Below are 17,116 nucleotides of genomic sequence, written 5' to 3'. Positions count from 1 at the left end.
GAGGACATTGGTAAAGTAAAAACGTGCACCATCTATGGTTTACCAGAGGTGGGCACATAACTTGAATTTTTGATGTACAAGGAATGGTCAAAGGTTCTAGGCTGATAGCTACCTTTATAATGCAGAATCATTTACAAGATTCCTCAATACAGCACTGTGTGCTCCTGAATGTTATTGGATATTTGTGGATAAACCCGATTTGTACATTTAGGCCCGTATTCAATTCAAGGTGAAAACCCGTTATAGGTGATAATTTATCGCCGATGATGTCATTTTCGCCTATTGTAATTATCCGCATATTCAATTTTTCGCCAGTGCGAAGTCTTTGTAAAAAAAACGGGGATGCGTTTTCTCCAGCCTTTAGCTGGCAAAAAAAAGTGCAGAATTGGGGTTTAGGGGTGCAGGCTTAAAAAAAAAAAAAAAAAAAAAAAATAGCCTGCACCCCTGGGAATGTCCCCTAAAAATGATCTGTCAAAAAGTTTTTTTTTGTTTTTTTTAAATAAATTAAAAAAAATCGGGACACCCCAAAAAATGTAGTTTAATTTTGGGATAAAAAAAAAGAAAAAGGTGGACAAACTTCTAAAGTACCAAAATTAATTCCAGAGGGGTTCCCAAGTATGCGGCAGGTGTCTTCTTCATTGCGGGTAGTAGCGGCAGGTGCATTTTTGAAAAATTTGTAAAAATCATTTTAGGGATTTAAAAATATGCTTGCAACCATTTTCATGTACCCCAAATTTGATGGCCATGGTTATTTTTCCCCAAAAAAAATCCTAAATGCTCTTCATCACCTTCTTCAAGCCACATTTATACACCTGCCGTGGCTATTTAAAAACCCGACTTCCTTCAGCATGCAAAAACAGGGGTACCCATAGTGATCCCCCATGTCTGGACATCTTTAGGGGGTACCAGGATGATTTCCCAAAAATTCCCAGGTTTTTTCGCCACTTCCAGTTTCGCCGGGACCTGTTTTTGCATAGTTATTGAATATGGGGATAATTGGGCACGCGCCTGATACTTTTCCGCTTGGAAAACAGGCGAAGGAGGCGAAAAATCCAGCTATTGAATACGGGCATAATTTGTTAATGCAATAGTTGTTAAAATCGGCTACATTAGGTAAAATACCATTTTGTCTTTTAATACACAGCACACCAGCCATGTGTCACCATAATGAACCAAGGTGTCCAAGAAAATGCTGAAGTGCGTAGAAGCTCTAGATATCCAGTGGGACCTTCAGGTAACACACTGGAGAATTTGCTGCCATGGACGCCCCCTGTTTTCTAGTGCATGGTCTGGCAGCTACAGTGCAGACAGCATGGCAGCAAGGCTTAGTCCAAAACTGATTAAGAATATTTTATGGACCATTACACTCAGTGATTTCTCTTTGGTGCATCACAAACAAAGCAAATTTAAGGCAAGTCTCAAGTAGGAAGGACAGTAAACCATTTATTCTCTCAGGTTTATGAAAGAACACACAATAAAACAGAACCGCTACTCTCTCCTGAACGTTACATAGGAAGCAATTAGCCCCATCCTTTCGCGGTTACAGAGAATAAAACAAGCATTAGTGGCTTCACTGCTGGAAACTAACAGAAGCTAACACACAAATAAAAAAAAACTAAACTACACTGCACATCCCACTTGTTGCATAGTTCATGCAGTGTCACAACTGACAATAAAAGAAAGGAGATCGTAACTAAAAAAATTGTAAACATGAAACACCTGGGTTCAAACCTATGAAATTCATTTTTTGGTTTAGTATCAAAGCAATTCTTCTTGCAGATCCTTTGTGCCCAGATGCTGTAGGTCTCAGTACACTGCATGCCCATTTCACTGTAAACACTTATGCAAACATTTTTGCATATACAGCTTTCTCTTTTTCCTTCTGTTCTTTAATCCTGTGCTTGACTCGAAGGATTTCACCGCTGATAGCTGCAACAGACGAGAAGATCAAGTAAATGGTCAGGACATACTGTGGCCCCAGGTTTATGTAGTACAACATTTCCCAACCAGATTATGTTGTAGGTATAAACAGCAAATCGCTTATTTATGTAAAGGTGCAAATGTGTTCTTGGCAAGTCACCTATACTTGCACTGACTGGGAGAGCCAAGCAAGATTTTGAGATGCCTCGGTTTGTGCTATATTAAGCAAACAACAAGTCTCTGACTAGGGCATCAAATTATTGATGTAGTAAACAGAACACTGAGCTCTTAAATACATTCTGCGGAGTTACAGGATTTATTTATAACTACAGCCTGTCTGAATAGATCAATTGTAAAAGTTAGCAGCAGCTCTAATTAAGATGCACACATGATTTTGATGACCAATCTGTTTAAAATTGGATTGGACCATATACAATCATCAGGTGGCAGAACATGGTGCCCCATGCAAGATGTCTGTTTGGCGCTCCTTCTGGATGTAACTAATCTGCCCATCCATATTACTTGCCACAGATTTATCTACCCAACAGTCCACTACCTTTATCTCAGTAGACAGACTAACCTTTATCCTCAGGTGCTAACTCATAGGCCTTTTTAAGATCCTCCTACAGTAAAACAAAAAAAAAATTACAATTAATATGTTTGATACAAAGTAAATACACAATACAAATGCAATATGAGCTCTTAAAGTAATAGTTTACCAATGCTTGTTCATAATCTTTCAAACCCTGCCAGCCCTGGGCCCGTCTGTAAAGTGCTTTTGTGTTAGACGGATCGATTTCAAGAGCCTATTAGAAAAAAGAAAAAAAAAAAAAAAAGGTTTGGTTACTGAGCATCACACTGTAATCTAAATAATTCACCATTACTTTTGTTCTACAATAAGTGAAGCCAAAATGACAGCTGTGATATAGTTATGAGCTAATCTTTTATAACTGGTGCATATGCCTGCTGCTTCCGCTCCTAGCCACATTAAGTTATGTACAAAAATAGGATTTTTAGTCAAGTTACCGTTGAATCCTTTTCTCTTAAGTAGCCTGAGGAACACTGGACAATGGAATTGTAAATCCTAAAGCTAAAATTGTAAATCCTAAAGCTCCTCCCTCACTGCAATCCCACAATTCCAGTACTTCTTTAAAAGAGTCCAGAGAGGAGTAGCAGGAACTCCGTGAAACTTAAGAACAAACAAACCAGTAGGGTAAAAAAAGACGGTCAAGAACCAAAACCTTTGCACGACTGACCGTGAGGGAGGGATCGCAGTGTTCACCAGCCTGCTTAAGTGAAAAGGATTCAACGGTAAATTGATCAAAAATCCTAATTTATCTTGCAACAAGGCTGGGGAACACTGGACAATGGGACAAACCAAAGCTGCCCCCAGGGAAGGGAATGCTCAGGTTGCCTGACCGGAGAACTGTACGCCCGAAGTGGGTGCCGGCGGAGGCAAAAAAAACCTGAAACGCAAAAATGAGCAAACGTGCGGACAAGGGACCAGATAACTGTACATCGGACCTGTGCTGCTGGTCCCACGTTGCGCTACCCATAAGATTTCCGCCACCCTGGCCGAAGGCGATGACACCCGGTTTGATGGCGGTCGCCCCGCACCAGAAGAGGCATGAGTGATGACCGAGCGAATCCAATGCGCAAAAGTCTGCTGAGTAGCCCCCCAACCATGTTCATGCACGACGAAAGAACCTGCAGAGAGCAGTGCGGTGTACCAAGGACAACGTGTCCAAGGAAAATCGGCAGAACCAGCTCATCCAAGTCCCAGGAAGTCGCCGAAGAATGAGGAACCAGAAAGACAACATCCTGGTAGAAGTAATAGGCTGAAACAAGTGTCGGCCGGAATGTAAAAACTGTACAGAGAACCGTACCATCCTCTTGGAAGAGGAGAAAAGACAGCTTGGAAACCCTAAACATGGAACCATGCTGAGTGAAGGCAATAGCCATAAGGAAGACCAGCTTTCAAGCAACTAACTGAAGATCAGCTGATCGCCTCTACTCCAATGCCGCCTGTGTGAGAACAGATAGGACTAGAGCAAGGTTTCACGGCACCATCTGTGGCTGAAATGCTGGCTGAATATGCAGCACACCTAGTAAAAAGGATTTGGACCTTCGGAAGAAAGGCCTAACGCCACCGGAAAAAAAAGTGAACGGGCCAAAGTCTGTATAGTGACAAAATGTAGTTAATCTGCCTCCAAAACCCCCAGAAGGAAGGCCAAGAAACGAGATAGGTGAAAACTTGTAATGTACCCCATCACAAGAGGCAGAGTTTCCCGACTCAGAGGAAAACGCGAGATGGAAACTGTGTCCGGGCTCGCCCGGTATGGACCACCAAGAGAGAAAACAGTCAGCTTTCCAACACCTGGTCACCTAAGCCAGGTCGGTAAAACCAACGTAGGAAGGTCCCTGCGTAGAGACAATGGACCGTGTTGCTGGAGGTCTGGGTGAAGTGGAAGACACCATCCAAGACATACTGCTTGAGAATGTCCCCACATGATGACCAGTGGAGCCAGCCTGGAGCCTCTACGAGCCAGGAGACCCGTAGGTAACAGTGGGGTCGGCAGAAAGATGCGCTAGCCACGGAGCAGTCTTACCAAAAAAGCAATGTCATGGCTCCTCAGTCTAGGTGTCTTGCATCCGTGGGCACCACAAGCCCATCCCAGAGGGACCAAGGAACGGACATAGAGGAGAATAAAGAAAACCATCCACCGATTGAGAGAGGAGTGCTGTTTGACCGAACAAGCAACAGAGACGAGAGGGATGCCGAGCAAACTGGAGACTTACACACTGGAACTCCCGCGAGTGGACCCGATCCACTGAATGGTCTCTAAGTGGAGACTCTCATGCCCAACAACCGAATGCTCAGCAAGAGGGACGGAAAAGGCACCAACAGAACCGGTGAGACCAAGTTCAGGAAGGTCCGTGCACTGGCCACGAGAAACCCCGCAGGCCACCCCCAGAACTGAAGGTCGGTATATAGCATTGATCCGAAAGTACGTGAAACAAGCGACCTAGGAAGGTCCGTAACTGTGAAGCCAAAGGATCAGTCACAAGGAGAACATCCGAAAAGGGAATAGTTGTGCTACCTTCTATGTGCAATATGCGCAGCATCACTGCCCTTAGTTCACTGCAAACACAAGGAGCCGGGGCTTCACCAAACGGTACGGCCCGGCACAGACTGGGGGCAGATTCGATTACTGACTGAGGAAGAAAGACGACCTGCCCAAAACTGTTAAGATACGCGTTCCAGACGCCTAGTGAGCATGTGTTGGCCTCCATGCTGTGGGGCTCTAATCGTAGAGAGTCCATTAGAATGGAACTACCCACCCCCTGGTGCTCAAGGCATGAAGATACACGGTCGGCCGGAATGAGCAGTCAGATTCGAATCAGAAATAATTTAGAGCCCCAGTTTCTCTGCCTGCGGAAGAACTGGAACAAAAATGCCGGTCGAGGGGAGTTGAACAATAGCACGACCAATGCCACCATGCACGCCGCTTCCTGGGGAAAAGCGATGTTGAAAAACCAAAAGCAATGCCTTGGCAGCGGTCCTCCGAGGTCCATGATGGAACCATAGCAAATGATTCCTCGCGCCCAGGTGCCTGAGGACGTCACTCAATGTTTGCTGAACTGGAACAATCGTCCCTTCGCACGCAAACTGGGTATAAGAGATACCCCATTAGGCACAAGGCTTCGTTGGAGCCGTGACCCCAGAACAGTGAGTGGTACCAGAAAAACTGCCTCTGGAACCCCTGCCTAGGTAGAATCAGCTTGTGGCAGACAGACCTTGCCAGGACGCACCACCCCGAAAGGAGGAGCATAAACTTGGAAATGCAGACCCCGCCTGTCGGGACTGCTGCCGGAAGAAAAATGAGAGTTATGGTAAACCTTACCTTTCTTAACTTCTATTTCTTTGAAGTCCATTGGGTCCACAGGATACCTTGTAGGTGGTAGTTAGGAATGGGCACACCATACAGTTAAAGCTTTCAGCTCCCAGGATGCTCCAGTCCTCTCCACTATACCCCGTCCCCGAGGCAAATCAGTTTGTTAGCAAGGCCGAGGAGGATAGGAGAGAAGGAAGACTGGCACACAAGAATCACACTCTCAGATAGGAGACGGGAAACCGGTGACCAGAAGCACAACCCATAGCAGCCAGGTGCATCAGGGCGGGCGCCCTATGGACTTAGAAGAGTTAACAAGGTAAGTTTTACCATAACTCATTTTCTTCTTCAGGGTCCATAGGGATCCACAGGGATTTCCCAAAGCAGTATTCAAGGGCGGGGACGCTCCTGAGCTGAGAGGAGGACTCTACACCCAAAGGAAGCATCCTGAGAGGCAAAGGTATCAAAGGCATAGAACCTGAGAATGGTATGGACAGATACCAGAAATGGGGAGCGACAGGAAAGCGCCCCTAAATCTGACACCCTTCTGGCCGATGCTATAGCCAGAAGAAACGGAGTCTTAGCCGTAAGCCACTTGAAGTCCACAGAACCAAAGGCTCAAACTGAGGACCCTGAAGGGCCTGGAGAACCACTGGTAAATCCCATGGAGCCACTGGAGGAACAAAGGGAGGTTGTATGCAGAGGACACCGTGAAAGAAGGTGTGATCATCAGTCATGGCAGAAATTTTTCGCTGAAACCATATGGATAAGGCAGAGACCTGCACTTTCAATGAACAAAGACGCTGGTCCAATCTGGCTTGAAGGAAGGCCAAGACTATAGAGACCCTAAACGCCTGAGGGTCATAACTCTTAGTGGTGCACCATTGAAAATAGGTATGCCACACTGTGATAAATACATGCAGAGACCGGCTTATGGGCCCTGAGCATAGTCTGAACCACAGAGCGAGAGAAGCCCTTGGACCTTAGGAGGGATGTCTCAAGAGCCACGCTGTCAAAAACAGCCGACCGGTCTGGGTGGAAGCAAGGACCGTGAGATAACAGGTCCGGCCATTGAGGAAGCAGATACGGCGTGTCTATGGAGAGGCTCAGAAGATCTGAGTACCAATGCAGTCTGGTGCCACCAGTAGGAGCATACCTTCATCTTGCTTGAACTTCCGAAGAACTCGAGGAAGCAGGGAGACCGGAGAAAAAAAAGATACGCCATATGGAAGGTCCACTGTACTATCAATGCATCTACGAAGGCTGCTTCGGCATCCTTTGTTCTGGACCCGTACACCAGCAGCTTGTCTGAGGCCATGAGGTCCACCTGTGGTAGGCCACATTTGTCCACTAGGAGTTGAAAGACTTCTGGGTGGAGAGACCATTCCCTTGCATGCACGTCGTGACGGATGAGGAAGTCCGCTTCCCAATTTAGTACTCCCGGAATGACCACCATGGAGATGGCCGGAATGTGTCCCTCGGCCCATGCGAGAATGCGTGCCACTTCTGCCATAGCCGACCGACTGCGTGTGCCTCCCTGGTGATTTATGCAAGCCACTGCCGTGGCGTTGTCAGACTGTACCTGTACAGGTTCGCCCTGGAGAATATCCTGAGCCTGAATGACGGCTCTGTAGTTGGCTCTGAGTTCCAATACATTGATTGGCAGAGATGACTCCACTAACCAACGACCCTGAAAGGAGTGTTGACCAGTAACTATGCCCCACCCTCAGAGTCTGTTGTGAGGAGAATACAATCCGGAATCCAAAAGGGGCACCCTTTTTTCAGGTGGGACGTCAGTATATACCAAGAAAGGGACAGACGAATCTCTGTAGAGAGAATCATTTCCTGAGATCTGATCCTCTGAGGCAAACCGTTCCATCTGGATAGAATCAGGCGTTTTAGTAGCCTGGAGTGGAACTGGGCGTATTCCACCATGTCGAAGGTGGATACCATGGATCCCAGAATCTGCATAGTCGCATGAATAGAAACTCGGGGGTTGTGGAGGAACCTGCAAAGGCGTGTTTGAAGTGTAGCAATCTTGTCCTCCGTCAGGAAGATTCTCTGTGTTTGAGAATCCAGCACAGCTCCCAGATGAACCATCCGCTGAGACGGATTTAGGGACTTCTTCCAATTGATCAACCAATCGTGCTTTTGTAGATAGGTAATGGTTATCTGCAGATGTCGTTGGAGAATCTCTGGAGACCTTGCCAGGAGTAGCAGGTCGTCCAGGTACGGTAGTAATCAGACTCCCTGACCCCGCAGGTGGACAGCCATAATAGCCATAACTTTGGTAAATACCTGTGGAGCAGTAGCCAGTCCAAAGGGAAGAGCCTGGAACTGAAAATGTTGCTGTAGAACCACAAAACGCAGGTATTTTTGTTGAGATGGTGCTATAGACACATGTAGGTATGTGTCCTGAATGTCCAGGGAAACCAGAAAATCCCCAGGCTCCATAGCCAGAACAACTGACCGTAGAGTTTCCTTCTGAAACCTTCGCACTTTGACAAACTTGTTCAAGGACTTGAGATTCAGAATAGGTCGATAAGACCCGTTTGGTTTCTTCACCAGGAACAGGGTAGAAAAGTAACCATTCCCCCAATGAGAGGGTGGAACTGGCACTATTATCCCCGCTAGCAGCAAGGACGGAATGGCATTTTGTAGAAACCTGGCCTTGTCTGGGTCCGCTGGGGGCACTGTGTAAAAGAATTGGAGGCGGAGGCCTTCTTAGGAATAAGAGGACGTACCCGTGAGAGACCACTTCTTGCACCCATTCGTCTGTGGTGGTCTGACGCCAGATTTGGGTGAATTGAAGAAGCCGACCACCCACTTTGGGATCTCCCAGGGGGAGGCCCAAGCAGTCAGGAAGAGAGCTTGTCGTCAGCTGGGCGTCTGGTGGCCCAGGCTTGCTTGCTCCTCAGAGCAAGCCTGCTTAGCGGAAGCAGTGTCTAGGCAACGACTGACCCTTAGATCTTCCCCTGGGACGAAAGGACGTAGTCCTGGGTTTTGGAGTAGTTGCTGCAGGCAGAAAGGCAGTTTTAAATGCCGCTAATCTGATCACAATTTTATCCAATTCAGGGCCTAAGAGAATGTCACCCCTATAAGGCAACAAATGTAAGGCCTTTTTGGAGTCTGCATCTGCCTTCCAAGACCGAGAGAGAGAGAGAGAGAGAGAGAGAGAGAGAGAGAGAGAGAGAGAGAGAGAGAGACCTCTATGGTGTCTACCCAGCTCTCAATTGCCTTAGCTACCCAAGCAATAGCCATGGTAGGGCGAGCAATTGCACCTGAAAGAGTATACACATTTCAGAGCTGTATCCATCTTCCTATCTGTAGGCTCCTTCAGTGAGGAATCCGTATGAATAGGCAACGTAGAGGATTTAACCAATCTGGTAATATGGGAGTCCACTGCTGGAGGGGTTTCCCACTTAGTACAATGAGCGGTAGGAAAAGGGTTAGACTTATGCAACCGCTGTTGTGGCTGAAGCTTCTTACCCAGTGTTTCCCAAGCTGCCGCCATGTGTTCAGCTAACTGATCCGAGAAAGGGAACAGACCTGACCTCCCGCACTAAGGCTGGTATGTCCATATTGGATTGAAGCACATCCTCTCTAGTGAGGGATTCAGCAGTAGAGCCGTCATCCTCATCTGCCTCTGAAGATACCTCCGTATCCGTGAGGTGCATAGACTGTGAGGATAACACAGGACACTTGGCAGATCTGCCAGGTATGGGGATATCCCTGTGTCATACTCTGAAAGGCCGTAGCTGCCAGACTCAGCACAGAGGATAGGGTATCAACCCACGGAGGTGGAATAGGTTGTACCTTCAATGTCTGTACCTGCTGTGGCAATCCCTTAGGGGGAATTACAGCAGGGACAGCCAGGCGATCTGCAATGGAGGCCAGCTCCTGTGAAAAGGAAGCCCAGGCAGGCTCCTGTGCAGGGGTTAATGGAGCTGATTAACCTGGCGCCGAATAACCGTTAGCACAAAGGTCATCCTGAACCAAATCCTCCTGAGTTAAGCCAGCAGCACAAGATTTGCATGTGAGCACAACAGGTGCATCTGATTGTTTTGTACTCTTGCCCTTGTTAGACATAACTGTAGAATACAATATGGGACTGAGCAAATTACGGTTCAAGTATGCAACAGTATACACCAATTATATGTAACACTATGGCACTGGGCAATAGGCAACTGAATGCATGCACAGTGAACCAAATATATGAGTGTGTGAGCAGTATAGAGATCCTGCCAGCGTTTATAGAAAAACTGCAGGATATGACAGCCGAGGTTAATGGCACAGCTAAGTGCACCTAAGCAGCATGTGACTGTTTTCACCGCTGATTACCTCAGAATGAAGTACATAAACCCCCAATACACCGGTATGCCAGGGTTTCAGAAAGAGAAAATGAAAGGGACAGGCATAAGCTGACAGATTGAGTATAAGTACATACAACAGCGCTAGCAGTAAGTCACGTACAATGCATAAACCTCTATACTGTAATGTGTGCACCACTTTCAACTACACAGAATCTATGGGCAGGGACCCAACTTCTGGTAGGCTGTAGCGCTACATAACCTGACTCCAGGGAGCGGTATGTAGAGGGACCGGAACCAGCGTTTCCCCAAGAAGAGCTGTGGCTGTCACTATATAGAAAATGGCCACCGAAGCTCAGAGGGGACGTGGCCTGCTGACAAATGCAGTTAAGGATGACCAGACCTCGTAGGAATGGCGCCCTGAGCTGAGGAGCTGCTTTAAAGGGGAAGGCTGACCTCCCCATGCTGATTTTTGACCACCGGGACACGGTTATCCCGCACCTCTGTACCCCTGGTGGTCTAGTGAATCACGCGGACGGGGCCGGTGTGTACACTCAGCGCCTCCGGTCTGTCCCCAGAGACCGGAGGTAAGACTGCGACTCCCCACGGGTCACCGCGAACGATGACCCGCTTTACCTGTCCCCTGACGTCCGGGCTGCAGACTGGGACGTCCCGTGGGGCAAGCTAGCCAGGTCCCCGGGATCCCGCCAAAAATCACCATGACTTGCACGCAGGCGGCAATGGTATCGCGGCACCCGGTGGGGTGATGGAGCGGCAGCACAGACGTCCAAAGGACTTTTTACAACTGAGCTGCATGCTCAGTTGTAAAAAGAAAAAGAATAAATCATAAAAAAGCTTTGGGCTGCACAAGCCAGCCTCCTGTATAAAAAGGTGAACCGACTCCAGCCGGACACCACACAAACCCGACATGCCTCAGGCTCGGGGGCGGGGTATAGGGGAGAGGACCGGAGCATCCTGGGAGCTGAAAGCTTTAACTGTATGGTGTCCGGTCCTAACTACCACCAACACCCAAAGGTATCCCTATGTACCCAGAAGAAGAAAGTGTTTTTCTCCTGTGGGGAATACGGCATCTAGTGTTCCCGCTAGGCTGTTTTAGCGGGGCGCGGCGCCCTGTCCTCCTTCTGGAGGGCAAAAAGCACCCTGCCCTCCAGGAGGAGGGCAAAAAGCGCCCTGCCCTAACAGCCTGCGGGAGCCGTTCTCACCCGCGGGCCGCAGTGTCCCGCGGGTGGACAAACATGCGGTGACCCGGTCACCGCCGGGGAATAGACGCCGGGCGCGTGCGCCCGGCGTCTATTCTCCCTTTCTGCAGCGCTTGGGGGCTGCCCGGCATGTCCGTAAGCGCCGGGCACGCCCCCAAGTATGACGAAAAGGGGGACGCGTCTTATAGACACGCCCCCTTTTCGTAACCGCGCGCACAACATTGCCCTCTCTAGCTCCGGCGCCCTGCCTGCCGCCGGAGCTAGAGGGAACACTAGGCATCTAGTACTGGATAAAAAAGAACGTTCATACCAAACAGAAAATATTGTAAGGAACAATCTGGTTATGCATACCAAAAGCCTATTCGAGCCCAAACTGCAGTAGCTGAAGTCCATAAGCTACTTGTGCATCTTGCATAGCCTCCCACACAGAGTCCGCCGTGAAATTGTCCCGCCAATCCGGCAGGGAATCCCAGGGCGAACCATTGTAAAGTCCTGCAACAACTTTGTCAGCAGAAGTGACCATAGCACACGTCAAGGCCAACTAATGTCCCCGAACCTATGAAAACAGACAGGTGACAACCCTCCAAGGTTTAGCTAGCAGATCCCTAAAGGATGTTGATCCCCAAACAGGAAGGGGCATGTGTTGAGCTAAAGGTCTGCCGCAGCGACAACAGTGAGAGGTGCTTCCACCTGGATACATAATTCGTTGGAAGCAAATGTGCGAGGAATGGAGACCTCGTAATCTGGCGTCTCCTAGACCTCCCTGATGAGACTGGAGAGAGATTTGCCGAAGGGGAAGTAATGACTTCCTGTCGCCAATGCTTGTAAGCCATATCCAAACTGCCTAGAGAGTGGCGCACAGCAGCAATTAGTCAAAGAGGACAGTAGGTCCTCACCCTTAGAGATAGCGCATGTCTTCGCAAGTACTTACGTATGCGGAACAGCTTATGAAGCCCTGGAAGAAGGAAGACGCCTCCAAGACCAATCTCTAAAACGTGTCAAATGAGAGGAACCTGACCTACATTCTGACACCGCAAAGCACGGAGCCCGAGCAGGACATACCGTAGCTGGGAACTTAACCCCATAGAGGAAAAGAAGCCTGCGACACAGATGAGGACACATCAAAGTCTGTACTTGGTCGCCCTGTGAAACACTATCTGCTTCGCCTGGGCAAACACGGACTTGCTGAGAGCCAGAGAGCCCATGCCTGTCCCTCCATGGCGGACGCAGCACCCCACATGGCTGCGCGTCACCATGCCCTATACACACCAGGCCCCTGAGGGCAACTGCACGTTACCCTGTGACTGAACCCAACTAGCAACATCCCTGCCAACTAACGCCACACAGTTAGGGTTAGGCGGGAAACTAACCCGCAATGCAATGAGGTAGCAATGCTAACCATTACACCATGCGTTGCGCACCTTGTAACACAAGACAGCCGGTCTGATCTACTTAGTACATATTAGCAGTGTGACCTAATACTGAGGCAGCTAATATAGTGCGACAAAGGCAGTACCCGTAAAGTGTTCACTCTAGCTCCGGCGGCAGGCAGGGCGCCGTAGCTAGAGAAGGCACTACCGAGTGCGCAGAAGGCGCGCGCACCCGAAAAGGGGGCATGTCTATAAGATGCGTCACCTTTACGTCACTCTTGGGGGCGTGCCTGGCACTTACGGACACACCAGACAGTCCCCAAGCGCTGCTGACAGGGAGAATAGATGCCGGGCGCATGTGCCCAGCGTCTATTCACCGGCGGTGACCGAGTCACCGCACATTTCCCCACCCGCGGGACACTGCGACCCGCGGGTGAAGACGGCACCCGCAGGCTGTGAGGGCAGGGAGCTTTTTGCCCTCATGAAGGAGGGCTGGGCGCTTTTTACCCTCCACAAGGAGGGCAGGGTGCAGAACTCCGCTAAAACAGTCTAGCGGGAACGCTACCAGTACATACATAGGCATACAAGTATAGTGTACATACATAGGCATACAAGTATTGTGCACATACATAGGCATACAAGTATTGTGCACAGTACTTAGCTTTCACTGAAGCTGCAGGGGAGAAGTGGAGCGTCCTGTGAAGTGCAGGAGAACCTAGCAGGGCCTACAGATGGATGACGCCCTGTGCATCCCCTGCTGAAGGCAGGGCGCATATTCCATGCAGCTGCCGAAGAGAGAGTGCAGCGTGGTAAGCTCCAGCCCCTCCATTTCCACTGTCCCCAGACCTGGAGTACTTCCCAGTGTCGGGAAAAACTCCGGTCAAGCCCGCTTCACCTGGGCCGCCTGCCAGTGTGTGTGCATGGGAGGGAAGCCGGCGCTAAAGACTGGCAAAATGGCGGCCGCCATCCAGGACCGCTCCCTCCGCTGGCACCCTCTAAGAGGATTACCGCAGGCGCCGGTCCCCGACAGCTTTAAACGGAGCCCGGAGTGCTGTGGGGGGTCCTCACTAAGCGACCCCCCAGTACAATCGAGCAGTCGTCACGCAGAAAGCACTTTACCTAACTTCAAGGTAAAAATAATTAAAAATAAAATAAAATTCTAAACTACAATAAAAAGCAGCCCAGTAAAATTGTGCCCTACTCCTCAGTCAATTAAAGAACACTGGAATCGTGGGATTGCAGGGGGGAGGCGTTTAGGATTTAAAGCTACATTTCATTAAGTGCCAGCTTCAGGCCCAACCTACAATCCCATTGTCCAGTGTTCCCCAGCCATGCTGTAAGAGAAATGGGCGTATTCATGTTTTTATTTTACCTCCACAGCTTTTAGCATGTAGGGAGAGCACCAACTGCTTATAAATGCATAGAGCAAACAGGATCTTATGTATGCACTAAGGACCAGACACATCTGAAATATACTGAAGAGAGGAGTCAATTTATAATCTCTATGTACTTTTATACAAAGTAATGGTGCATACACACGGTCAGATTTTTCCTTCAGATCTGAACAATAACGATTTAAAATCGTTCAGTCGTTCATATCTGAAGGAAAATCTGACATATCTGACATGCCTGAACGAAGGACGATGAACGATGCGCGTTCCCATTTGTCAGATAACGATATCTGACATCTGATGTGTTTGCAGTCAGACTTGGACGATTCCATTCATTTTAATGCAGTCAAAAATCGTTCAATCGTTCAAAAACTTTGGTAAAATCGTTCATCTGACAAATCTGACCGTGTGTATGCTCCATTAACCAGTAACTCAGTTGTTGTGGCTTTATGCATAGTTTTTTTTTTGTTTGTTTTTTTAAGGGCACTAGGAAACATGTTGGAAGCTGGGAGAAATGTCTCATTTATTAGTATTGTATTGAAAACACACACACACACACACGTGTGTAATATATATTATATGGCTTTGGATATGAAAGCACCTAAAAGATGTAATTCTAAGGATTTGTTACTGCCAGGACAGTACTAAAGATTTACCTCATGACAGCTCTCAATGGCTGCTCTGAAGTCACACATTTTCAGTTTACACGCAGCAATATTCAGGTTACAGCTAACAGCAATAGGATTTAACTTTGATATGTTGTCATCTCCAGTGACATCTTTGCAGCTTTCTGCATATCTGCAAAACATGAAATAGATAAGAGTTCACATTAATGAAACAAGTTATTAGTTTGATTGGCATTTCTGCTTAATCTAGGACATGTTCTGAGCAACCAATCTATTACAAACTATACAAAATGAGTGTTTATATTGATCAGGAGATTTCCATAGGAACCAATATCCGTCTGCAACATGAGACGTCTTATTTCTTATGGTGCATACACACGGTCAGATTTTTATTCAGATCTGAACGATAACGATTTAAAAAAATAAATAAAATCGGTCAATCGTTCATATCTGAAGGAAAATCTGACATGTCTGAACGATGAACGATGCGCGTTCCCGATAGTCAGATAACGATATCTGACATCTGATGTGTTTGCAGTCAGATTTGGACGATTCCATTCATTTTAATGCAGTCAAAAATCGTTCATAGTTCACATCGTTCAAATCGTTGGTCAAATCGTTCATCTGACAAATCTGACCGTGTGTATGCTCCAATAGAATATAAGACTTATACACCAATATGCAGTTTCACTAAAAATATTTTATAACAGGTGTTTTTTATCCAGATAATTCAAAGTATGCAGCAAATATAAATTGAGACAATTAATTCCCATCCTTCACTCAGTTTTGCCTTACAGAAGTGCAATTATGTAAGCAAAGCACAAGTGGGTCCCTGCTCTACATCCGGGTTTCTCACTGATCTCACTGCATGAACATAAAAACAGAGGGCTTGCAGTGGCCACAAGTAGCATGAGGAGTGCAGCTTTTTATTTTTGCTAGTATGAATAAGCTGTAACAAACAAAAAGGACTGCCAGAGATAAAAGGTAATCTTTAACTTAATGCTAAAAGACAATTACAAAAAATCCTTTTGTCTTGTAGTGGATCGCAAAACAGACTCATTCAGTATTTTGGTTTTAATGATAACTAGCTGAAGTACCCAATATTGCCCAGGTTTAAATATTAAAGTTATTAAGTTAGGCATCCCAGACCAATTGCCACCCCCCCTCTGAAGTTTTCATCCAAATCCATCCAGTGGAAGGCCAAGAATAGGCTCCTCAGGTTAAAGTTCTGCCCAGCGTATACCAACGAGAGGTCCGACTGGTACCTCAACACCCTAGTACAGAGGTTCCCAAACATGGTCCTCAAGGTTACCCAATAGTTCAGGTTTTAGAGATATCCATGGTTGAGCACAGTTGGTTAAATCAAATTGACTGAGGTACTAATTAAGTCACCTGTGTTCAACCATGGATATATCTCTAAAACCTGAGCTGTTGGGGAGCCTTGAGGACCGTGTTTGGGAACCTCTGGCCTAGTATGTCTTCTGGGATCCAATTTTACCACTCTGAAGTTTTTGTACAAATCCATACAGTGGAAGGCTCAGAACAGGCTCCCCGGGTCAAAGTTCTGCCCAGCGTACACCAATGAGAGGTCCAACCAGGACCCTAACCCCCCCTAAAACCTGGCATGGATCCAACTGGACCCACTTAACATTGGTTTCATCCCAACCGGTGCAGAGGTGTCCTAATGCATAACTGGACAGACTAATGAATTTTATATATAAGAAATACGATTTAAAGCTTCAGTACTAGGCAAACCTGCTTAGTATTAACTCTGTAGTCTGTTCTTACTTTTAGAAAAGATTAGAGGTGAGATCTATCAAACCGTAGAGAGATATAAAGTGTAGACATTGCCCATAGAACCAATCAGCTCCTAGCTATCATTTATTTAGCAAAATTTATGAAATTACAGTTAGATGCTGATTGGCTAATATGGGCCAATTCCCCAATTTTTCTCTATCAAAAGGTTTGACATCTCCCCCTAGGTGTTTAAAAATTATTCTGCTCAGAAGGCTGCCTCATACTGATAGTTTCAACTTTAGGAAACGAACAATGATCACTTTGGGATTATTTGGTGTTCCCTAGCTCAGAAATGGGAGCAGATTTATAAACAAGATTATTCAGCGAATGCTCACTTTTACACCGTACCTTAGAGCTTTATTGTACTTCTTTGTAGCCATCTCCCAGTTCTGAGATTTGAAGAAGGTATTCCCAATGTTTTTGACATCTTCTGCTATACCGACTATTTTTTCAACCTGTTAAGCAGACACAGTGGTTTACGCACTTGATTATACAGGTTGAGTCTCCCAAATCCAAATATTCCGAAATATTTTTAGCATGACTGAGATCGTGAAACCTTTGCTTTCTGATAAACAAAGTTTGTGGACAT

The 17,116-nt window shown here is 47.1% G+C and overlaps 1 protein-coding gene across 1 annotated transcript in view; it reads right to left on the bottom strand.

The window, feature by feature from the left end:
• Nucleotides 1–1,423: 1,423 nt before the first annotated feature.
• PPID (peptidylprolyl isomerase D) overlaps nt 1,424–17,116 on the bottom strand; it is a 28,956-nt gene continuing 13,263 nt past the window's right edge. Inside the window, exons 6-10 of the mRNA XM_088475343.1 lie at nt 16,876–16,982; nt 14,761–14,902; nt 2,640–2,726; nt 2,501–2,543; nt 1,424–1,929 (exon numbers count right to left, since the gene is read on the bottom strand). Coding sequence (XP_088331469.1) covers nt 1,841–1,929; nt 2,501–2,543; nt 2,640–2,726; nt 14,761–14,902; nt 16,876–16,982 — 468 coding nt within the window. The 3' untranslated portion in view covers nt 1,424–1,840. The remainder of the gene's footprint in view (nt 1,930–2,500; nt 2,544–2,639; nt 2,727–14,760; nt 14,903–16,875; nt 16,983–17,116) is intronic.

The sequence above is a fragment of the Taudactylus pleione genome, unplaced genomic scaffold, assembly GCF_031769625.1.
Source record: "Taudactylus pleione unplaced genomic scaffold, aTauple2 ptg000170l, whole genome shotgun sequence".
Lineage (NCBI taxonomy): Eukaryota > Metazoa > Chordata > Amphibia > Anura > Myobatrachidae > Taudactylus > Taudactylus pleione.
This window is presented reverse-complemented; position numbering and strand designations above follow the sequence as displayed.